The following is a 25,749-nucleotide window of genomic DNA, read 5'->3' as shown; positions in this document are numbered from 1 at the left end:
TGTGTTCTACCCCATTCTGGTCACTCTCATATTGAGCCTTGGAGTTCTCAGTCTCTTAATAAGCAGAGTTCTATATTTGAAGTACAGAACATGGGGCGCCTGGGTGGCGCAGTCGGTTAAGCGTCCAACTTCAGCCAGGTCACGATCTCGCTGTCCGTGAGTTCCAGCCCCACGTCAGGCTCTGGGCTGATGGCTCGGAGCCTGGAGCCTGTTTCCGATTCTGTGTCTCCCTCTCTCTCTGCCCCTCCCCCGTTCATGCTCTGTCTCTCTCTGTCCCAAAAATAAATAAATTTTTAAAAAAAAGTTGAAAAAAAAAATGAAGTACAGAACATTTATACTCAAATGCACAATATACCAGCTTTGGTTGTTTTTGTTCTTAACAGCGAATGCACAAGGCCTAACATTGGTGAACTGCTTCTTTCCATCATGACTTCCTATCAGTGCATTAGAATGTGAACACACTTTGCTGTCTACTGCCTATAAAATATGCCCCACAGCTCTGGCAGGTGGATTTGATAGAACTGCTAGTTCTAATGGAAAGAGTAGCAGATCAGGGTGGAGAAAATTCCTTCAGAAGTTGTTTTAAACCAGCCACTACCAAACATCTTTCCTACTTGCCTGTCCAAGACCTCACATGGATTTTTTTTAGGTACTACTATATTTGTGTTACCTGTTTGCACAACCTGGAGATGTGCTTCTTAATTGTTGGTTGTCCAGTGGGATACAGATTTTGTATTGTGCTAACCTGTGCCTTCAATTTTTTAAAAAAGGGGAAATATAACTTAGCATTAAAATCAGAAAGAGACCATCGTATAAGTATTAATAACTACAAATGAGTTGAACTGAGTTGAATTAAAACTTTAAACTATATGATTAGATTGAATAGCCCAGAGAGTACAGCAAATGTTCTAGTCATTATGTGTTATAGCTATGGATGATGGAGGGATGCACTCATACACATGAGCAGCACTGACCAGAATCTGGGCCCCTTCTGCTTTTCCCTGGCACTCATACTTTTGAGGCCTTTGTATGACATCTTAGCCTCCTGACCCTTAAATAATTCCACTGATAGTGACTTTAGTCAGGAGTTTGTGTGTGTGTGTGTGTGTATGTGTGTGTGTACGCATGCACATATGTACAAGTGTGTGTACTGGAATTAGAGACACCCCAACAGTATAATCTTCCCAGCCCTAGAACCCAAGGTGGGACAGTTACTAAAGAGAAGGCTTCTGTGAGTTTTTACATGTGCACCTATTTTCTCAGGAGACTACACCATGATTGCGAACTGCAGTCAGCTTATTGGTTAAAATATATTCCCAGGACTCATTACACTTGGCACCTGTGAGATGCATTTGCTGAGGGGTGTGCTGGATACTGTGACTTGGCAAAAGATTGACAAGTCTTGGCTTGTGTTACAATTCATAAATGATAAATAGAGAACTGTCTTTTTCATTAAAGCATCAGAAGTAGGTCTAAATACATTTGGGAAAATTGATTCATTCAATCCACAAATATCTATTACCTGCAAACTGTTCCAAGCCAGAGCCACAAAATGAAGGCACATCCTTGAAAGTCATAGGTATATTTATGAATGTACCCCCAGTGCCTAATACCATATCTGGTGCTTTGTAGCCACTCAAAAGATTTATTGAACAAAAAAATCAATGAGGACACTTCTCTTCCTCTTCATGCAGCTTAGAGTCTACTGCTCAATAAAGATAATTAAACAAGCAGTGCCAATGCTGAGTGGAAAATACCAAGATAAGGGAGCTCAGAGGTTGGACAAAGGGACTTGTCTCCTGCAGGGAATTGTGTTGAGGGTGTGCAGGAATCAGCCAAGGGGAGAAGGAAAAAGGAACACAAGATGTTCTAGACAGGCAAAGGTCTGGAAGGAAGAAACTGAGAACACAGTTCCAACTGAGAGAAAAAAGTGGGGCCATGTGACAAAAACACAAAGCACAGGGAAGAGTGGAAAGACATGACGGTGAAGAGATAAGCAAAAACCAAGTTGTGAAGAACATTGCCAGTCATTTATGGAATGCTGAGGTTTGGACAGACTTTACTAGGTTTTTGGAATTGGCTGGTATGTGGCCACAAGAGTGAGTGGTTTGAAGACATGAAGGCAAAATTTACTGGAGATGGAGCTGGCTTCCATTATTAGTGGAAAGGCAGAAACAAATGGATATGGTGAAGAATCATAGTTCTCATTAGACATTAGATGCTCTGTCTGCTGGGTCTAATCCCAGAATGCCTCCAAACTCTCCTCCTGCTCCTCAGTGGTTCTGGGATCTCAGGACAGCACACCACAGTCTGACAAGAGAAAATCAAGTCAGAGGGCAGTTGTGAATTTCCCAAAGCACCATCTAGCCAAGTACCTCTGGAGGGACCACAACAATATACCCTTGGCAACTGAAGCCCTCTCACACACTCAAACATAAACCTTCTCAGCTTCGAATTCTAAGAAGGAAGAGAATAAAGAAGAGACAGAAACACTTATGAGCAAGAATAAAATGTTTGTTAGGCAGAACCATAAACCCTTCCATCCCCCTTTTGTCCTGGTATCCCAGTTATTGGCTCTCCCCAGTCCCGTCCAGCCAGCATCTGGTTCAGGCTGGTGGGAGCTCAGGCCATGACAGATGTGTCCTGCATGCTGGCCCTTTCCCTTTTGGCTTTGACTCTCCCAATTCCATTTATTGCTAGAGTCATAATAGACCATGAGACCCTTTAGGGAAAGAACTGCCACTTATTCATTATTGTGTTCCCAGTGTTGGGAGCTTGATAATTGTTTAGTCCATAAATGAATGAATGTGGGGTCTTAGGAAACAATGACTTACCCAAAAGAAGTGACATTAATGCAGGAACTCCAGCACTCCAAAAGAACACTGGGAGGATATTTGGATGAGATGCTAGCAGTCTTCAAGTGTACTTCACACAGGCTTATAAAGGAAGTCTTGAAAGAGGTGCTCTTTTTAAGCCACTAGTGCATCCAGCAGCCACCCTTGACATGATGGAGGATAGAGTGGCCCCACAAGTTCACAAAGGGTCGTCTTCCTATTATGTATATCTGGGCAGTGAAGGGCTTGAGGAGCCTGTGCCACTGTGCTCACAGAAAGAGGGTTTGGAGTAGGCCGAGTGCCACTCTCCCATATGACCCTGCTGATAAGATGCTGCTGCTTCTAGGCTACAACACATAACATAGCAATGCCCAACAGTTAGCCACAAGGTGCCATTTTGAATGTAAAACTGAGCTGACTGATTCCATATCAGAACCATGGGTCTAAACCAAAATTTTACAGCTACCTCCAGCATCTGAACTTACCAGTCACTCTTATCCACCTCCCATCCCCGTTCCACCCTGTCTCCCACACACAGAGGGTGGCATGGTGCAGGAATGCAGAGTCCCATGAAGGAGCATGGAGCCAAACTGGGCCCATGTGAAGTGCAGGAGGAACCCAAAGCAAGCAAAGACATTCCAGGACTTACAACAAAAAAATGCAGTAATTTTTTTGGAAGCCTCTAACTTTGAATTGAGAGACAATTACCTATTAGGTGTACAATCTTAGACAACATAATTTTTTGAGCTTCAGTCTCAAAATTAATGAGGTTAAATTGAGAATGGTAATATTTATTTGTTATGGTGGTTAGAGGAGTAAATGAGATACTCCTTTCCAAATACATAGAACATTGCAGTTTGCAATATATATATATATATATATATATATATATATACACTCAAAAATGAGTAGTTTTTAAGCTTGGGGAAGAATTCTGACCTGGGGTTACTTTAACTCATTAACTGACTAGTCAGAGAGTTAGATAGAAGACAGAAAAAAATTTGAGATATGTTCACTGCCACCTACTGGCAGAAAAAAAAGTTTGACCATTAACTTTGAAAGGCCACTAAATGCTGAATAGATGAATGGATGCCTCAGGGACTCTGCTCATCTCCTGTGACTTGGGTTATGGTCTTTGACAAATTGCTTTGCACTCTCTAATTAAGAGTGAAGATAATGAAGATGATAAAACAATGATCAAGGTGCCAGCATGAGGTAAGACTCCCATGCCTCCTTAATGTTGCAAAGGCTCTTGTCCTTGGTGTGGCCATGTCCTTGTAAGTAGAACCACAGTTGGAACCTGATGCTGGATTCTGGGCGACCTCTTGCTTTTCTATTTTGCATAGAAGTCAGATCCTGCTATCCCTGAAGTGTAGCCCAAATAAATTGCTCATTCAAGTATCTATCACTACTTCTTCCCCCAAATCCACAGAAATGACAGTAAAAAAAAAAAGTATAAAAGGGAATGAAGTCATAAGAGCACTGAGAACAGGATGGGAGATGTCAGAGGACTAAAACTTGTGATGAATTCAGGGAGCTGGAAGGTGGATGGGTCATATTGACAGATAGACTAAGGAGTACCATAACCCAAGACACACAGGAGAGAAACCTGGAATGGAGCCCACCAGTTTTTCCACAGAGGAGTCCACCAGGGTCAGCAGGATGGAAGGTAGGATGGGAGAAAGGAAGAAATTGAGGTGATCCATATAAGAATTATCTGTAGATCAATGGCATGGCATACAAATTGCACCACTGAGAGTGCCTTCAAAGTGAATGTAAAGTAATACTCCTTAAAGCATCCAGGAGGTCACCCAGGAGGAGTTAGTTTCTCAGACTGGGGATCAGAATTCCAGAACAATCCTCTCCCATTTTAGCTCAGCCGGGTGGGAGATGTGCCATAGCTGTTTGCCCTCTCACACCCTTCAAGTAACTTCTGACAATTTATGTGCCCCACCCACACACAGAGAGCCACCCAATGACTCTTTTTCATTTAGGAAAACATCAAGGAATCCTATCCAAGAACTAAACCAATCACACCCACTCCTTCACTTATATGTATGAATGGAAAATGTAGGTTCACAAAGCATTGGAGAGGAATGAGCCATACAAATGGAAAGGAGCAAGATCAATAGAATCATTAACTTCTGAAAAAAAACAAGTGATTCAAGTAAGAGGACAGATTTTTTTAATTGAATTTATCTTTATAAAGATTAGACAAGGTATGGATCCGTGACTTCAAAAACAGTTTGCTGTGAAAGCAAGCCAATGAAAAGATAAATAAGAAGTCATTGAAATAAAATATACAATTGCCAAATTAAAAATTCAATAGAAGACATGGAGGAAAAAAGAAAAAGTTGAAGAAGTCTTCCAGAATACATAACAAAAAGACAAAAGGAGGAAGACAATATGAAAAGAAAGATTAAGATACATAGAGGATTAATCCAGATAGACCAGCATCTGACTAATAAGAGCTACAAAAAGAGTTACAGAGAAATAAGGAAAAGACAAAAAATAATTAGAAATAATAGAAGATAATTTCTCAGAGTTGAATAAAAACATTTGTAATGGAAATCTGACTTTCCTGATTATCTTTCCTTCATGTCTAATTGAACATGATAACTAAAGCTCCAACAGTCATCTCAGACCATGGATCTACCTTGAGAATGATACAGACTTGATTCTTTATGGCCCCCTAGAGTTCCAGTGTAGATTTGAAATGCTTACCTCAGGCTTTTTTTCTGTAAAGGAGAAATAAAGTTTCATCTTAACTAGGTCCCTGGTGTTTGCAGATGTTCTGTTGTATGCAATGAACCAAATTTAAATTCTGTACTGTCCAATATGGTAGTCACTAACCACATGTGGTTTTTAAATGTAAATATAAATTAAATGAAAAATTAAGGTCCTCAGTCACACCAGTCACATTTTAAATGTTCAATTGCCACATGTAGCTAGTGGCTACTGTAGAGGACAGAGGAGATATAAAACATTTCCTTCATTGTGGAAAGTTCTGTTGGATAGTGCTGCCCTAACTGATCCAAGTCCCTTCCCACAGAGATTCTTATGTTCTGGTAAAGGACATAAATCCTGCCTACTCTCTGAAGTTCCTGGCAGAATGTGTGCCATAGTATGTGATCAAAATGGATCCATTGAAGAAGAGGCATTTGAGATGCACATTAAATAAAGCTCACATAGATGTAGAGAGGGTTTTCCAAGCATATTGAGCAGCCTTAACAAAATCTGGAAGCAGAAAGCCACAAGTCATATTCAGAGTAGTCTCAATTTATTAACATGTAAGATGATAGGAAGATTAGATAATATTTTGGAGTTAAATGAAGGTTAAGGTGAGGATTGAGTACTTAATTAGGTAAGTATTGGGTTTTTGAAGGTTTCTGAATAGAAAGAATTATACTAACAGAACAGCACTTTAGGAGAGGTCAGCACAGGAAGAGACTAGAGGTAATTTAGGTGTTAATACAAAAATCCAAACTTAAAGGTAAAATCATAGGCCCCTTTTTATGGCAGTGGGGATGGAAAGAAGGAATTAAGGCATTGATGTTTTGTCAGTAGATTCTACAGGATTTTCCAAATGACTATATAGAGAGGTCAAGGGAGAGAAAGGAGCCAAAGATGATGCCAAGGTCTCTGGACTTAGGGACCAGGGAAATGGTTTTGCCAATATGGAGGAGAGGTGGAAAGAGGAGCTTATGAGGCAGATGTAGAGATGCCTAGTGTGCATTTCCCCCCAAACTTGCAGAAATTTAGAAGAGAAGTTAAGGCTAGAGATAAAGGATTTGGAGGCCATATCCTCAGAGATAAAAATCAAAACCACAGAAGTTGATGAGACCACTTAAAAAACATATAAGTTAAAAGGAGAAAAAATTCTAAAGATACAATCTTAAGGCAGGGCTAACTGTGGAAAATGGAAGAGATCAGAAAGAATGTAAGGACACTGGCACAAAGAAGTGGCCCAGAACAGGACAGGGAGCATTTATTAGGGAGGCTAATGAAGGAAGCTTTAAGAAGCAGAAGATAGTTTTAAAGGTTGCAAAAGAGGTAAAGAGGGTAGAGACTGAGAAAGGTGTTTGAAATTGATGAGCAGTACTTCAGCAGGGTGCTGTGAGCCGACAACACACTGTCAGGCCCTGCAGTCCTCAGATAGAAAGGAAAAGTAGACTGGGGTGTCTGGGTGGCTCAGTCTTGATTTTGGCTCAGGTCAGGATCTCACAGTTCATGAGTTCAAGCCCGGCATCAGGCTCCATGCAGGCAGCTTGCTTGCGATTCTCTCTCACTCCTTCTCTCCCTCCCTCTCTCTCTCAAAATAAATAACTAAACTTAAAAAAAGAAAAGAATTTTAAAAAATAGCCCAAGATTTAAAAAAGAAAAAGAAAAGAAAAAAGAAACGAAAAGTAGTTTAGTGGTAAAAGCAGAGGACAAAAATAGAGAACTAGCTTAAGTTATCACGTTTCTGTTGGGAGATTTCTAAGGGTCTTTTTATAGGTTCCTGCTTTCAATTCTGCTGATATGATTGAGGCATGCTCTAGTGTAATGCAAAGAAGGGTCAAGCCTCTCTTCTTTATACGTCAATCAACACATAAGAATGTCATTCTCTACCTAAAATGCATATCATGGGTAAGGACAAAGCCAATATGTGGAAAACATGTAGTCAAGTCTTTTTTTTTTTTTTAACTTGACTTAAAAGTGTATTTGTTCTTCAAGTAAGGGTAGTGATGCCAAACAAACAAGCAAAAAACAAAAAACAAAAAAAACAGGAAGGGGGTTGAAGAAAGAGGGATGGGACAGACACAGAGCAAATTGTGATCTGAAAGATATCAGGAAAAGGACAATAAGAGTTAACCCTCAATATAGAGGTCAAAAACTCTAAACATAATTTCATTGGATACTGAGAGAGGAGCCAACATAATGTCAGAAGACAGTAGCAATAATTGGCAAACTAGAATCTGAGTACATTTTTGTAAAACTTGGTAGTTAATTGGACATTGAGCAGAGGGATCCTTCCTGTAGATGACTTCTGTTCTCTACATTCAATTGCACACCTGATCCAAGCCTCAGGCCTGCATCCTGCCTGATTGTGACAGCCTCTCTCCCATTTCTCCCAACATAAATGCACATTTTCCATCAAGCTAATTTACAAGCACATATTTTACTGGATCATGGCCATGTTTATTAAAAGAAAAAAAAAGAAAAAGAAATTTTCAATGGCTCCCCTAGTTTCCACTAAAAAAAGAAAAAGAAAAAAAGTGAAATAGATTCTTCTCCTTGGCTTTCTATCACTCCCAATATGTATCAGGGATTTTCCACTCTTACCTCAACATATGCTCTTGGCTGTAGTCAGACTATTTTGCCACTAATGAGTACTCAAGTAAAAGCTGTTGTTTTCTTGCATCTTATGTTCCCTTTTCCTCCACCCTTCAAAGATTTATAAACATACTCATGTATTAATCTCCCTTGATTTTACTAATTTTAAATCTAATATTTCCTCTCTCAAATTTTACATAGTGATATTCCCTGGTGAAGAAGGAAAGAGCCAAATATATTCTAATCACCTTAGGGCCTTTTCCAAACTTATCCCCCTACTCCCATCCCCAAACTCTGCTGTGTGCCCACAATCACCTGTGAGTTTTAGTGCTACTGATATGAGAATGCACCATATCCCTCATTCCTCATTGCTATAAATAAGTTATATACTATTCTGATTCTGACACCAGTTACAATGTGTATATATTTTCACACATCTCCAAGCAATTCTCTGACACCAGCAGGGTGTCCCACAATTCAACTCAATTTTGACACTGCCAACCTGGACTTAGCATCAGGTCGTACAAGGCAAGAGCTGAGTTCCTACAAGACGGCCTCCACCTCACTTCAGACACCAATGGCAAGTCCAGTTATCACCTGTGCTTCTGACCCACTGGCTATAGATAAGAGATTGCCACAACTTCCTCCTTCAGTTTGATTGATTTGCTAGAAAGGCTCACAGAACTCAGAAAAACATTTTACTTACTAGATTATTGGTTTATTATAAAAAATCAGGAACAGCCTGTTGGAAGAGATGCACAGGACAACATACAGAGAAAGGGGTGTGGAGCCTCCATGCTTTTTTGGCAAACTGCTTTCCCCAAATCTCCCTATGTTCATTAACCTGGAAATTCTCCAAAGCTTATCCTTTTGGGTATTTATAGAGGCTTCATTACATAAGCCTGACTGATAAAATCATTGACCAGTGGCAATTGAACTCAATATCCAGCAACCCCCACTTCCTGGAGATCAGGGAGTGGGGTGATAGTGGGGGTGGGACTGAATATTCTGACCTTCTAATCACATGGTCAGTTCCTCTGATGACAGCTCTAGGTGATTACAAATCCTTTAGGGGCATTCTAAAAGCCACATTATTGACATAACAAAAAACAACTTTATTGCTCTCATTGCTTAGGAAATTCCAAAGGTTTGAGGAGCTCTGTACCAGGAATAGGGATACAGACCAAATATATATACTTTTATTATACATCACAATATCACACTATGCCATACTAGTTCATTTTTAATTACTTGGAATGTACTTTCATATACATATGCCTATTGTAATTGGCCTTGGCCTGTTTGATACTTGAGGACAAAAACACTGAATGGCCACACTCCTGGCATTATGGCTAAGCATATGATAGGTGCTATTCACCAATGTCTATGTACTTTCCAGGTACAGAGTAGGATTGATTTATCCAGCTCACTTGGATGTTAGATCATGGAACTTATTTTAACAATGGAAATGTGAGTGGAAATAGAAACTCATATGTCAGGGTGGGGCTTCCATCATCCTGGGTCCCTGAGTAACTACAATGAGACTCCCTGCTAATTTGCACTAAGCATGTAACATGATGGAAATATAAACTTTTGCTGTGTTAAGTCACTGACACTTGGGATCTGTTTGTTTCTACAGGATATCCTTGCTTCCCAAAGTGTGGCCTTTGGACAAACAGCACCTGGGAGCTTGTTCAAAATGGAAAATCTCATTTCCTACCTAAGACCCACTAGATCTGTATTTGATTCTAAAAAGCTTTCCTCATGTTTCATATGGTTATTGAAGTTTGAGAAAAACTGGCCTAGACTATCTTGACAAGTACAGAAATTGTAACTTAAAAGTGGCTGAATCAAAACTTAAAATGGTACACAGAGTGCAAGGAAAGATGGCAGTGCATGCTATGTGGTGGAAAAAAAGGAGAGCTTGACTGATGGAAAACATATAATTATACAGGGAAAGATTGGAAAACAGGACATCAGTAGTGTGTGTGTGCTAGTTACTGTTGGCTGGATTTAATGCTATACTACAAGAAAGAGATGAGCTACAGAAAGAAGTGACTGAATACAAGCACGAATAAAAAGGATTCAAAAAGACAACACAACAATGTGAATGCACTAATGCCACTGAACTGTAGACTTAAAAATTAAAATGGCAAATTTTATGTTATATGTATTTTATCACAAAGTTAGAAATAAATAAGATTCTTTAGTGACACATTTGAACCCATCATTAAGGAAAAAAAGGATTTGGAGCACCAGGGTGGCTCACTTGGTTGAGTGTCCAACTGGTAGTTTCCACTCAGGTCATGATTTCACGGTCATGAGTTCGAGCCCCACCTCAGGCTCCATGCTGGAGATTCTCTCTCTCTCTCTGCCCCTCCCTTGTTCATCTCTCTCTGTCTCTGTCTCTGTCTCTCTCTCTCTCTCTCAAAAAACAAACAAAGAAACAAACGTAAAAAAAAAGAAAAAAGAAAAAGAAAGGATTCAAGAAAATCCAGAGTCAGGGACTTTAGCTGGACAAAATGTCTAAGGAAAATAAACTAAATGCATGAGTCTCCCCCAAAGCCTGTTAGACTCAAAGAATACATGAATAAAAAGAATAAAGAAAGAAAGAAAGAAAGAAAGAAAGAAAGAAAGAAAGAAAGAAAAAGTCATGAGGCAAAAGGAGAAATATACAACAAACCTAAGAAATAGGTCTAGATCTGAACTGTCCAATATGGTGGCAGTAGCCACAGGGTGCTGGTGAGCCCTGAAAGTATAATGCCTGTTTCCTATTCTTCTCATTCTTGAATGAGAATGTCTGTGTGGTCCCCTATTCCACCATTATTCACTGGCTTGAGGGAAGGTATCACATAAATTGTCCTTTTGGTTTATTGGTCTCCAGATCAAGAGGAGCCACATCTGGACCTGATGCAGAGACACTTTTTACCTTTTCAAAGTTATTCCTGCACCCCAAAACTCTGATATGCACCCCACATTCCACCAACAAAAATTGCCATTACAACCTAGAAGAGACAAGGCCTCATAAATTCACACTTATGTGCAGCATCTTGAATTATGGACAATGTTTCTATGTATCTTGAAATATTCACACTTTGAAATAATTTATGCCTCATAAGCAGAGGTGGACATTATCTAATGGCCACTGGTTTTAGCCCCATACTGAGTACTAATAGTTGATATCCCCAAAAATGCTTATTTGTTTAGTAAAAAAACAGATTTGGGGACAGTATATAATGTCAAGTTTACAATTTTGTTTTATTTTCAGGAGTTAAATCATTTGGAACTGAGAAATTGGCCATCCTACAGATGATAAATACTGTCAAGTACACTTCATCACCAATGAATGTACCTTCTCATTTTGCAGCAGTTACTGACAATTTGGCAGGAAGACCAAAAATACTCTGAATATCACACATCAGAATGACCAGTTAAAATGAGTGGTCTGGTCCTTCCATTTTATTAACCATTTCTTTGAACACATATTTTTACATCATATAAAGTCCCTGCATAAGCAACAAAAGTTAATATATAATACCATACAACAGTTACACAGATTATTTTGGACGGGGGGGAGGGGGCAGTGGGACTTTGTGTTGGGATTCTAAGGATTGGCTTGTTTACAGATATTTACCATGTCACTATATACATGTATTCCTTCCAACTGAAGACACATCTCAATACTGGTTATTTCTGTCTCATTCATATAGATATTAAGACATTTGAGCATTTCCTTAAAGCATTTCCTTATAGAAAAGGTCAGACCTTGTTTGAAACCATGAAGCACCAGAGCAGAGAGTGAGCCTAACAAGTAACTGGGTTCCCAGGTGAAGTCAATGTAAACCTCTAGAGCCAAAGTTTGACTATACCCAAGGATCAGAGACCTAGTTAGCACTCAGTGAATGCTACCAGGCAATCTGCTATTGAGCAGCAGATTAAGTACACATTTGTTTAGCAACAATAACAAACATCACCTGAGTGCCTACTCTGTACCAGAAACTGCTGCAGACAACAGGACCACAGAGATGAGCATATAGGCTGAGGAGCCAGCTTTCACAGAACCTAGGTTCCTGAGATGTCCCATGTAAAACATGGACTGTGGTTTCCCATCATAATTGCATACTGATCACTTACATTAATGGATACACACAAGATTGTTCAGTTAAAAGGACCAGAAACATTTGAAGAGCTAGCTGTCCCTTCACACCTCAGTTGTCAACAACCTGCTAATTTGCCATTTTCCTAAGCATTGGATGTTTTATGAACTTTCCTGCTTGTACCAGCACTGTTTGTTTTGTTTTGTTTTGTTTTGTTCTGTTTTCCTAGACTCTGAGCTGTCAAGGGTGGGGATCATGTCTATAAGTTATTTATGTGAGCCATACCCAAGAAGTTCCTCTGCCCCTGAGCTGTTGACAGCTCATCATTATGTGACCCTAATGGACCATAGCTTTATTTATACTATTTCCTTTATTGGGAACAGTCTAGACATGGATATCCAAAACAAAAGAGAAGATATTAATACCAAAAATATGAGAGCTGTAAGGACCAAGCTCTTCACTTCAGATAAGAACATTGCGACCCAGTGGTCAGAGACTTGCCCAACATAACAGAACTGCTCTATGGCAAAGCAGGCCTCCTGGTTTCTGGGCCATTCCTCCAACCACTGACTGGTGCATCTTTCCCTAGTATTTATTCTATGTGCAACATTTCTTTAAAATAAATAATCAATCTTTATGGTGCTTCACAAGTTTTCAAAGTGTTCTCACATTTTTTCCATACAGTTCTCATGACCATCCTATGAGGTCAGCACAGATGTAGAATCTGAAATGAGATGATTATGGTAACATTGTCGGTTGGTGGCAAAGTTAAGACCTGAACTCAAATTTTCTCCCTCCATTCTACATTGGAAAAAACAAGACTCCCTGTGTTAAAGATAGGCACCTGAACTCCGGCTGCTGGAGTTAGATTGCAATGTGGAAAGAATATGGTGAGGGGGTTTCAGACTCCATGACAGATTCTGAGAAGTTCAAAGATAACTTGGCTATGGGCATGTGCTACATGCAGGATGGGGGCACCTAGAGTCCCTGACATGACCCCAAAACACTCATTTGGAAACCCTGGAGTGAATCAGACTAAGACAATTAAGAAAGGGTCACAGAGACTTCCACATTACATGAAGCAAGGTTTGTAGCATGAAGGTTTATGTCCAGGTAAGTGCAAAAACATGATTGACAGAGTGTAGGTAAGGAAATTACATTCTTGGACAATTATGAACATAAGCCATAAAATCAAAAGTTCAGAAAAAGAGAGCTGTAGAGTCATCCTATAACAAATGAAATGGAAACGGAAATTTCAAATGCAAAGAATTTGACCACTAAATTCTGCCTTGAAAAGCATGCATGACTCCCACAAGCATCAAGCAAAATTATGAAACTGCTTCCATGGAAAGAAAGCAATCACACAGCCTTTCTTTCAGTTATAATTATAGTTTCAGTTATAGCTATTCCTCACACTGAGACCTGCACCAAGGATGTTTTATCTTCCCTGAGCACACACTTACTAGATGGAGGATAGATTGGACTACCAGAAATGGGTGGGAGCAGAAGAAAAAGTAAGAGGAAAACAGGACAGTAAAAAATTGTCACACCCCATTCCCAAATTTTAAAAGCAACATATGCATGTCTGACCTAACAACTGCCACAGGGGGAAAAAGTGAAGCACAAATTCAACAGAAAAAAAGAGAAACAGTTCTACACATTTTTGATTTCTAGTTTTCTGGCTTACTCCTTGGCTGTACCAACTGATTTTGTCATAAAGTAAATGAAGGATAAAAGAGAGCCACAGGGAGAAAAACTTTTTGTTTAATACCTGCCAAGGAACCTACAGGGTATTCTGAAGGTATGGCAACAAATAATCTCTTTAAAGGACTTCCTCATCTCCTGGCTGCGGAAGGCATATATCAGAGGATCAATCACAGAATTACACATGATGAGTATAAGGTACATATTAAAGTAAGACATAAAGCAAGAACAGTAGAGGTTCTGGGGGCAAGAAATCATCAAAATAAGATGGAGAAAGAACGGAGCCCAGCACACGATAAAAATGCCCAGCAGCATGGTCAGGGTGACAGCTCCTTTCATGCTGGTCATTTGCTGCACGGAGCTGTATCCACGGAGAGCTGCTATCCGCTTGACATGAGCCCTTGCCAGGAGGAACATGTGTATATATAGAGACGCCATGAGGAACAACATGGTAAAGAACATGGAGATGAGGCAAATGATGACATAAGTGGATTCATAGTAAATGATGAAAACAATGCCACAGCCTGTGCAAAAGGTCCAGATACATGCAATAATTACCCCAGAACGCTTCACTGTCATGATGTGGTGGTAGCGCAGAGCATAGAAGATGGTGACATACCTATCCACTGCAATGGCCAGCAAACTGCACATGGAGGCCACCACAGAAATGCAGATCATGGAGTCAAACACATTGTCAATGTGACGCACAAAGGCATCTGCTATCACCAGGTGCTTATTATTTATTAAATATATGGTAATGGTCTCCCAGGTGTTAGACATGCTCACCAGCATGTCAGCTACTGCTAAACTGCACACAAAGAAATACATGGGGGAGTGCAAGTTCTTGTTCTTCACTATGGCACCTATGACCAAGATGTTCTCCAAGAGGCTGATGAGACCCAGAGTCAGAAACACTTCCACAGCGATGCCCATCTCTTCACATGGGGAAGATTTGTTCTTGACATTTGGTCCTGAAAAGTTGCCTTCTGTGGCATTCAGGTTGAGATCCAAGAAAAGCACGTGAAATGAGGAATTCATTGCTCCTCTTCTTGGCAACAAATTTACTGTAAAACAGGTTTTTTTTAATTTTTTAACATTTATTCATTTTTGAGAGACAGAGAGTAAGTGGGGGAGGGGCAGAGAGGGAGACACAGAATCAAGCAGGCTCCAGGCTCTGAACTGTCAGTACAGAGCCTGACTCAGGGCTCCAACTCACTGTGAGATCATGACCTGAGCTGAAGTCGGACACTTAACCGACTGAGCCACAGGTGCCCCTGTAAAACGGGTTTTAGTCCATGATTCTGAGAGGTCAACAGTCCACCAAAGAAGTACAACAGCATGCCAAAAGCTAGCACAACCTAAGAATAAGGTTGAATAGGCTCAACACATTAGCATGAGGCTAGTGTGTCCCAGTCTGCCTGGAACCCTGGAATAGTGTCTCTCCAACATGCACACAGGCTTAGAATTTTCACCATCCTCCTCTGCCTTTGAGTTTCCATTCTTTCACATACCTCTTACTGGAATGACCAGACATCTCAGTGTGCCCAGAATGGTTTCACTTTTTATGCTTGTTGTCCTGGCACCCAAGTTTGCTCTTAAAAGTGTACCAAACTCATAACCTACAAAGTCCCTTCCAGTCTGATTTTTACATTTCTGAGGCTATGGACTGCATTTTTCTCAAGCGAGCACAGATTTCTAAATGATATACAGGCCCACATTCTCTTAAGAGAGAAAAGACAGGTGTCTTGTCAACGTTTGTCCTCACACACTTCTAAAACCTGGTAGGACTCAGTCTCCCTAGTTGTAACTAGGACTAACTACTGTGATCTGTTAATCTGAGCATAATTACATATAAAAAGTTACTGTCTTCAATACGTAAATTTAGATTGCACATGTGTTAAAATTGGAGCTCACAGAATGCTGTTTTTAACTTTATAAATATTTTCCCTGACTTCTGCATTTGAAATTCCACAAAGTGTGATTAACAGATTTAAAATTCCCAGAAGCACAGTACAAAGAAACAAGGGATTTAAATTTGCCAAATCCTAGAGCAAGATACTTCACTCTTTTATTGCTCAGTTTCTCTCCCATGATTTATATTCACAAATGCCTTTGTCCTCCGAACTCAGACCACATCTAGGGAGAGAGAATTTCTGTCAGCATTCTCTTCTCATCATCGATACAAAGTAGGCATTGAACAGTAATCATTTGTTATTTATGTCTAATTCTATCTCAGAGATAATGACCAATTGTATTATTATGTTAAACATCATATCAGATTGTTTAAATAACCAGTTACCTGCCTCCTACATGTAGGTTAGACATGATTTTGCATTCCTTTCAAGGCAATTTTAATAGAAAGTTTGGCTATTTACCAGTGCTCCCTCGTGCTTCTTCTCTTGCACAGCAGCCCTTGGGCTCTTCACTGGAGACGCTAGCTCAGCCTGGGTACCTGGCATCCACAGGCTAAATGCCATCACCCTAGGATAGGATCTTCTGAACAAAGTGCTAAGGCAGCTTGAGCCTCAGTCACAGTTCCCTTGCCTTTATGCCGCCTAGCAGGCCCGCCTCTCTGTCGCCGCCTCTAGATGGGAGTCTGTGCCTTCTCTCTTCTCAGTCAGGGGCTGAGCTACCACCTAGTGGTCAGAGACAGAGCATGCCCCTCCTGGTAGCTCTGGCCATTGGCCTTTGGAGCTCTGGTGACTTGCATAGAACGGTGTTCTCCTATTTGTGGATAATCTTTCCCCAAAAGTGCATTCGGATGTATTTTCTAGCTAGTTGTTCTTTTTGACATTGCTTCTTTTTCTTTTTCTCTTATGCACTGATGCAAATGCTGTCAGAAAGTGTGACAGCTCAGCTTCTCCGATCCCTGTTAAGTCCTTCTATCCAGGACAGCCAGTCCCAGGTGATGAGATTTTTGCAGTGATAGTGGGGGATCAGGAGCCAATGGACCAAGAAAGAATACTTGAAGACATCTTTGGTGCAAAAATGTATTTTATTAAGGCATGGGACAGGACCTGCAGGCAGAAAGAGCTGCATCGGACCCTGTGGTTATATATTTGGGAGTTGGGGGAGGTAAAGTCAAGGGGAAGTTTTCAATGGGATTTTCATATGCTAAGGAAGATTCACAAGATACTGGAGTCCTAGCTATTGTCAAGCTAAGGTTGTTTTTCCCTGTAGCAAAACATTAAATTAAGACAGTAGGGAGTTCCTGGAGAAACTTTTTACTCTGCCAGCCTCAAGTATCTACCAATGGGCTGCAGGTTATGAGGAAACTTAATTTTACCTGTCATTTCCTTCTTGCCTTTGTTCCCCATATCATGGAGGGGTGATGTTGGGACTCCAGGAAACTGAGTTTATAGGTCTCTGGAGATTAAGCTATTGATAAGATTGCCTTTTTCTTGTAATTTACTAAGATATTTGTAAATTGATGGAGACCCATGTCCTGTATGACTGTGATCTCTGTCAGTTTGCCATTTGTTTTCTTTCCTTTCTTTGGCCTTGGGCAACCAAGAGTGCCTGAGGAATATCACAGACATCTCACCTAGCAGCAGGGGGTGGGAGGAGGCTGCCCTAGCTTGCACTTTGTCCTCAGCCAACCTGAGGCTCCCTTATCACTGAGAAACCAGAGTCTAGGAAGCCCTCAATTGTGACTCTGATTACACACCCCTTTGTTGGCTCAAGACTGTCTGCCACTAGAAAAAGAAGAAAATATACATTCCTCTGGCCAAATATCCTGGCTTTTGGCAATGGTTTCAAGACCTCTGCTACCTAAAACACTGACCTCTTCTCTCAAAAGGATCTTTATCACACAACCCAAGAGAAAGATGCACAAGTACTGCCAGGACAAGCCCAGGGCTGAAATGTTCAGGGCTGCTTTACTACCAGAAATGTGACTAGAGCTTCACACTTGATCAGACAACCTTTCCAACTGGGAATACAAGGCCACAAACTAAGTGGTCCAGTGACACTAGTGTCTTAGTGCCATTTTGAGAGCCATAGGATGGGATTTTGTGAAGAGATTTCTTTCGCTGAGAATAGTAGTGCTTGTTTCCACAAAGGGAATGGCTGACAAAACATAAGATTCAAGCATTCTCTATTTGTCCCTCATATTCTAGATCACAGAAGGCTGTTCAAAAGATCCTGGTTTCCCAACAAAATAGTAAAACTAGAGGTTTCTATTAAAGATAATTGTCTGGACTACATGGCATGGCTGTCTTTGATGATGGTCATATGTTATCTCTAAGCCTATGCGCAGATACTCAGTACATGAATTACCTTAATCCTTACCAGGAAGTCGGTCCTATTACCAATCTTGTTCCACAATGCATAGAGAGGTGACATGGCAAACTCAAGTTCCTGACACTGGCAGGAAGCACAGTTAGGCAAGAACCCTGGCAGTCTGAGTCCAGAGTCCAAGCAATTCCCCAGCTTGATGCCCAGTGCAAGGAACCCCGGTTATTACCAGACTTAATCTCTTATTTTTATTTATTTATTTTTTTGTGGAAAAAACTTTTTATTATAAACAAGTTTTTCTGTGTGTTGTTCAACTACTATTCTTTATATTTTTTTATTTTTTGAAATATAATTTATTGTCAAATTGGTTTCCATACAACACCCAGTGCTCATCCCAACAAGAGCCCTCCTCCATGCCCATCATTCACTTTCCCCTCTCCCTCACCCCCAACCAATCCTCAGTTTGTCCTGAGTATTTAAGAGTCTCTTATGGTTTGCCACCTTCCCTCCCTATAACTTTTTTTCCCCCTTTCCCTCCCTCATGGTCTTCTGTTAAGTTTCTCAAGATCCACATGTGAGTGAAAACATATGGTATCTGTCTTTCTCTGCCTGGCTTATTTCCATTAGCATAATACCATCCACTTCCATCCACATTGCTGCAAATGGCCAGATTTCATTCTTTTTCATTACCAAGTAGTATTCCATTTATGTATAAACCACATCTTCTTTATCCATTCGTCAGTTGATGGAAAGTTAGGCTTTTTCCATAATTTGGCCATTGTTGGAAGTGCTGCTATAAACATTGGGGTACAAGTGCCCCTATGTATCAGCACTCCTGTATCCCTTGGGTAAATTCCCAGCAGTGTTATTGCTGGGTCATAGGGTAGTTCTATTTTTAATTTTTCGAGGAAACTCCACACTGTTTTCCAGAGTGGTTACACGAGTTTGCATTCCCACCAGCAGTGCAAGAGGGTTCCCGTTTCTTCACATCCTTGCCAGCCTCTATAGTTTCCTGATTTATTCTGTTACCCACTCTGACCAGCGTTAGATGGTATCTGAGTGTGGTTTTGATTTGTATTTCCCTGATGATGAGTGACGCTGAGCATATTTTCATGTGCCTATTGGCCATCTGGATGTCTTCTTTGGAAAAGTGTCTATTCATGTCTTCCGCCCATTTCTTCACTGGATTATTTGTTTTTCTGGTGTGGAGTTCGGTGGGTTCTTTATAGATTTTTGGATACTAGTCCTTTATCCAATATGTCACTTGCAAATATCTTTCCCCATTCTGTCGATTGCCTTTTAGTTTTGTTGATTGTTTCCTTTACAGTGCAGAAGCTTTGTATCTTGATGAGGTCCCAATAGTTCATTTTTGCTTTTAATTCCCTTGCTTTTGGAGGTGTGTCAACTAAGAAATTGCTGTGGCTGAGGCCTGCTTTCTCCTCTAGGGTTTTGATGGTTTCCTGTCTCATATTCAGGTCCTTCAGGTCCTTCAGGTCCTTCATCCATTTTGAGTTTATTTTTGTGTATGGTGTAAGAAAGTGGTCTAGTTTCATTCTTCTGCATGTTGCTGTCCAGTTCTCCCAGCACCATTTGTTAAAGAGACTTTTTTTCCATTGGATACTCTTTCCTGCTTTGTCAAAGATTAGTTGGCCATACATTTGTGGGTCCAATTCTGGGGTCTCTATTCTATTCCATCGGTCTATGTGTCTGTCTTTGTGCCAGTACCATACTGCCTTGATGATTACAGTTTGTAGTAGAGGCTAAAGTCTGGGATTGTGATGCCTCCTGCTTTGATTTTTATCTTCAATATTACTTTGCCTATTTGGGTTTTCTGTGGTTCCATAAAAATTTCAGGATTGTTTATTCTAGCTTTGAGAAGAATGCTGGTGCAATTTTGATTGGGTTGCATTAAATGTGTAGATTGCTTTGGGTAGTATTGACATTTTAACAATATTTATTCTTCCAATCCATAGGCATGGGATGTTTTTCCCTTTCATTGTGTCTTCTTCAATTTCCTTCATAAGCTTTCTATAGTTTTCAGCATACCGATCTTTTATATATTTGGTTAAGTTTATTCTTAAGTATTTTATGGTTCTTAGTGCAATTGTGAATAGGATCAGTTTCTTCATTTCCCTTTCTGTTGCTTCATTATTGGTCTATAGGAATGCACCCGATTTCTGTACATTGATTTTATACCCTGCAACTTTGCTGAATTCATGTATCAGTTCTAGCAGCCTTTCAGTGGAGTCTTTCAGTTTTCCCATGTAGAGTATCCTGTCCTCTGCGAAAAGTGAAAGTGTGACTTTATCTTTGCTAATTTTGATGTCTTTTATTTCATTTTGTTGTCTGATTGCTGATGCTAGGACTCCCAACACTATGTTTAACAACAGTGGTGAGAGTGGACATCCCTGTCGTGTTCCTGATCTCAGGAGGAAAGCTCTCAGGTTTTCCCTATTGAGGATGATATTAGCTGTGGGCTTTTCATAAATGGATTTTATGATGTTTAAGTATGTTCCTTCTATCGCGACTTTCTTGAGGGTTTTTATTAAGAAAGGATGCTGTATTTTGTCAATGTTGTATTTTTCTGCATCTATTGACAGGATTATAAGGTTCTCATCTTTTCTTTTTTTAATGTGATCTATCACATTGATTGATTTGCAAACATTGAACCAACCCTGCAGTCCAGGAATGAATCCCACTTGATCATGGTGAATAATTCTTTTATGTGCTGTTGAATTCAATTCGCTAGTATCTTATTGAGAATTTTTGCGTCCATATTCATCAGGGATATTGGCCTGTAGTTCCCTTTTTTTTTTTTCTGGGTCTCTGTCTGGTTTGGGAATCAAAGTAATGCTGGCTTCATAGAATGAGTCCAGAAGTTTTCCTCCCCTTTCTATTTTTTGGAACATCTTGAGAAGGATAGGCATTAACTCTGCTTTAAGTGTCTGGTAGAATTCCCCAGGGGAGCCATCTGGTCCTGGACTCTTATTGTTGGGAGATTTTTGATAACTGATTCAATTTCTCCATTAGTTATGGGAATGTTCATATTTTCTATTTCTTCCCATTTGAGTTTTGGTAGTGTGTGGGTGTTTAGGAATTTGTCCATTTCGTCCAGGTTATCCAGTTTGTTGGAATACAATTTTTCATAGTACTCCTTGATAATATTTCTGATAATTCTGATAATTACTCCTTGCTTATATTTCTGAGGGATTGGTTGTAATAAATCCATTTACATTCATGATTTTATCTACTTTGGTCCTCTCTCTTTTCTTTTTGAGAAGCCTGGCTAGAGGTTTCTACATTTTGGTTATGTTTTCAAAAAACCAACTCTTGGTTTCATTGATCTGTGCTAGTGTTTGTTTGTTTGTTTGGATTATGTGTTGTTTATTTCTGCTCTGATCTTTATTATTTCTCTTCTTCTGCTGGGTTTGCGGTTTCTTTGCTATTCTGCTTCTAGTTCCTTTAGGTGTGCTGTTAGATTTTGTTTTTGGTATTTTTCTTGTTTCTTGAGTTAGGCCTTGATTGCAGTGTATTTTCATTTTCATTTGTTTCCATATTTTTTTTAAAATTTCTTCTCTAATTGCTTGGTTTACCCATTCATTCTTTAGGATGTTCTTTAACCCCCATGCTTTTGGAGGTTTTCCAGAATTTTTCCTGTGGTTAATTACAAGTTTCATAGCATTGTGATCTGAAAATGTGCATGGTATGATCCCAATTCTTTTATATTTATTGAGGGCTGTTTTGTGACCCAGTATGTGATCTATCTTGGAGAATGTTTCATGTGCACTCGAGAAGAAAGTGTATTCTGCTGCTTTGGGGTGTAGAGTTCTAAATATCTGTCAAGCCCATCTGGTCCAGTGTATCCTTCAGGGCCATTGTTTCTTTACTGATTTTCTGTCTAGATGATCTTTCCATTGTTGTAAGTGGAGTATAAAAGTCCCCTGCAATTACCACATTCTTACCAATAAGATTGCTTATATTTGCAATTAATTGTTTTATATATTTGGGGGCTCCTGTATCTGGCGCATAGACATTTATGTTAGCTCTTCCTGATGCATAGACCCTGTAATTATTATATAATGCCCTTCTTCATCCCTTGTTACAGCCTTTAATTTAAAGTCTAGTTTGTCTGATATGAGTATGGCTACTGCAGCTTTCTTTTGATTTCCAGTAGCATGGTAGGTATTTCTCCATCCCCTCCTTTCAATCTGAAGGGGTCCTCAGGTCTAAAATGGATCTCTTATAGACAGCAAATAGATGGGTCTCTTTTTTTTATCCATTCTGATACCGTATGTCTTTTGATTGGAGCATTTAGTCCATTTACATTCAGTGTTATTATGGAAAGATACGGGTTTAGAGTTATTGTGTTATCTATAGGTTTCATGCTTGTAGTGATGTCTCTGGTACTTTGTGGTCCTTGAAACATTTCACTCACAGGGTCCCCCTTAGGATCTCTTGTAGGGCTGGTTTAGTGGTGATGAATTCCTTCAGTTTTTGTCTGTTTGGGAAAACCTTTATCTCTCCTTCTATTCTTAATGACAGGTTTGCTGGATAAAGGATTCTTGGCTGTATATTTTTTTTTTTCTGTTCATCACATTGAAGATTTCCTGTCATTCCTTTCTGGGCTGCCAAGTTTCAGTAGATAGGTCTGCTGCTACTCTTATGTGTCTACCTTTGTAAGTTAGAGCCTGTTTATCCCTAGCTGCTTTCAGATTTTCCTCTTTATCTTTGTATTTTGCCAGTTTCACTATGATATGTCTTGCAGAAGATGGATTCAAGTTATGTCTGAAGGGAGTTCTCTGTGCCTCTTGGATTTCAATGTCTGTTTCCTCCCAGATTGGAGTTCTCAGCTATGAAGTATACCTTCACCCCCCTTTTTCTTCTTCTTCTTCTGGAATTCCTATGATACGGATATTGTTCTGTTTGATTGAATCACTTAGTTCTCTAATTCTCCCCTCGTGATCCTGGATTTTTTTTATCTCTATTTTTCTCAGCTTCATGTTTTTCCATAATTTTATCTTCTAATTCACCTATTCTTCCTTCTGCCTCTTCAATCTGCGCTGTTGCTGCCTCCATTTTATTTTGCACCTCATTTATAGCATTTTTAAATTCATCTTGATGATTTTTTAGTCCCTTTATCTCTACAACAATAGATTCTCTGCTATCTTCTAGGCCTTTTTTCAAGCCCAGCTGTTGGTGATAAGCTTAGTAATCCCCTGGGCATAAAACAATGGCTTAACAAGGCATAAAGAAATACAAAGCCATAGAATGCTTACACCCAAGTTTGGGTAAACCTGATTGGCACTCCAACATATAAAGGGGTTGCAGAGACCCCAGGATAGAAAGGGAGTGGCAAAGGCCCAAAATAGGAATGGGAGCAAAGGCTCCCAATACAAGGATATATTGAGGTAAGCAAGATCAGGCATGCAGGGCGAAAACGCCCCCCAATTTAGTACTATAACAGAAAATCTGCTCTCACAGGAGGAAAGTGCCAAGTTACATAAACTGGTGAATTGGACTATAGACCACTGCGCTGGATGTGAAGCAGCCCAGAGCAGAAATGGTTAACAAAAGAAAAGGTGTCTTGTTAACCCTAAGTTTATTCCCCCTATCTGCCTCATCCCCTAGCTAGCTAAGTTAAATAGACACAGCGCCTCCTGTCTGCCATTAATAGCCATCTGCCCATCTGCCCAGCACCAGGATTTTGTTTCACATTGACCCAAACCCCAAACACTGTACATCTTCAAAACTCCCCTTTTCCTTCATGTCCCCAAGTTAATGTTCCCAGTTTCTTTGTCTCTTTGTACACACTCATCACATTTGTAAGCCTTCTGATCTTAATAAATATGGGCAAAGGACTCTTATTCGGGACTCTTGTCTTTTCCCAGACATTAGCCATGTCTTGCTTTAATCCTATGTCCACTCTTTTGCTGCCAAAAGAGAACTTTAGACTTAGAGTCTACAACACCCAGCCATTAATTTTATGGCTATTATTCTAAATTCTTGTTAAGTTATGTTGTTTATACCTGTTTTGATCAATTCTTTAGCCGTCACTTCTTCCTTGAATTTCTTTTAAGGAGAATTCTTCTGTTTCATCATTTTGGCTAGTTTTCTGTCCCTTATGAGTTTTAAAAGCTTGTTATGTGTTCTTCACTTGCAAGTACTGCCATATTAAAGGGTGTTCATACACTGTCCAGGGCCTAGCCCTTCAGGAGGTGTTTTTTGGAGAGTGTTACTTGCTCTCTGTTGTTGTGACTTTAGTTTTTTATTTCCCTGCTCGTAGTGATGCTTTGGACCCTTCACAAGGTATGCTTTGATTTGTTCCTTGAAGTAGCCCTGGAAAGGAAAACAAACAGACAGACAAACAGGAAACAAAAACACACTACAAATAAACAAACAAACACACAAACAAATAAACAAAAACTAAAAAACTAAAAACAAAAGCAAAAAACCAGAAACAACAGCTACAAGAACAGGGTGGAGGTGGTGCTGATGGAAGAGCACATACAAAGAGAGAAATGACAGGGGCAGGGAAAAAGAAAAAATAAACATTAACCAGGCAGAGAGACTAAAAGGGTTAATTCAGAGAGAGAGAAAGGAAAATAAGGAAGGAGGCGGGGGAGGGGGGAACGAAGATAAAGAACGAAGACAAAATGTATGGCTTGATTACTCCAGAGAGAGAAAGGAAAGTAAAGAAGGAGGAGTGGAACATGTATCAAGAGAATGGATTAAATGTGTCTGTTTAAACAAACCAATAACCAGAGTACCCAGCCTAGAGGAGGAAAGAGATAAGAAGGAGAAATGAAAAGGAGAATATATCTATATAAGAAGAATTGTTCTAGAATTGATCCAGAAATGCAGCAGCGCTGGTCTGGAGAAGGGGTCCATCTGGTTCCACAGCGTCTATCCTGTTCCAGTAGATACACTGGCATGGAGGGGTGTGGTTTGATGCAGGCTGGTCCCGCCTCCATTGTGGGTCCATCGGACTGATCTCTGAGGCCCCGCCTTGGTGGTGATGGGGAGAAAAATGGCAACCCCCCAGTCTCTTCTCCACAACCCAGTGTCCCAAATCACTCCTTTGGAGCCATCATCACTGTGCCTCGGGAGCAGACGAGACTCCTGTGCCCCAGCGTTGGCTGGGACTTAAACTCCTGCTCTGTGCGCCCCAGTACTGGGGAAGTGCCTCTTGATGCTGTTGGATATGTGGTCCTAGCTGGTTTTGTTCTGTGCCAAAACACTTCAGGGGAGGAGACTTGTTTCTTCTGCTGTGGACTGCACCACTGACCTACCACCAAACCCAGAGGTGGCTCCCCTCATCCCCAGGTGTGTGAATAGGGCAGCTGGCCTCAGTCCAAAGAAAGCCCTGCAGTAAGAGATGGGATCCCTCTCTGTCCCAGTCTGAGGTTTTTTCTCTTGTCCAGCTATGGTCCTACGCTTCCCCAGCCACTCTTTTCTTCCCTTTGTCTCTCCGCAGAAGGGGATCCCTCTCCTCTGTGCCTATGCAGTCCATTTTCTCCCCCCCCCCACCCCCCAGTTCACAATCACCCACCTCTGGCCCATCA

At 40.3% G+C, this 25,749-nt stretch overlaps 1 protein-coding gene across 3 annotated transcripts in view; it reads right to left on the bottom strand.

The window, feature by feature from the left end:
- Positions 1-2,042: 2,042 nt before the first annotated feature.
- MC5R (melanocortin 5 receptor) overlaps positions 2,043-25,749 on the bottom strand; it is a 39,564-nt gene continuing 15,857 nt past the window's right edge. Inside the window, exons 3-4 of one of the 3 annotated variants that reach the window (XR_009251102.1) lie at positions 2,835-3,181; positions 2,043-2,310 (exon numbers count right to left, since the gene is read on the bottom strand). Coding sequence is in view for 2 of the 3 variants with exons in the window: in XM_058692826.1 (XP_058548809.1) it covers positions 14,012-14,989 (978 nt within the window). In the remaining variant the exon portion in view is untranslated. Of the gene's footprint in view, positions 2,311-2,834; positions 3,182-12,044; positions 15,016-16,326; positions 16,452-25,749 lie in introns of those variants that run through there. The other 2 variants (XM_058692826.1, XM_058692825.1) reach the window with 2 other exon arrangements.

Source organism: Neofelis nebulosa, chromosome 11, assembly GCF_028018385.1.
Source record: "Neofelis nebulosa isolate mNeoNeb1 chromosome 11, mNeoNeb1.pri, whole genome shotgun sequence".
NCBI classification, from domain to species: Eukaryota; Metazoa; Chordata; class Mammalia; order Carnivora; family Felidae; genus Neofelis; species Neofelis nebulosa.
This window is presented reverse-complemented; position numbering and strand designations above follow the sequence as displayed.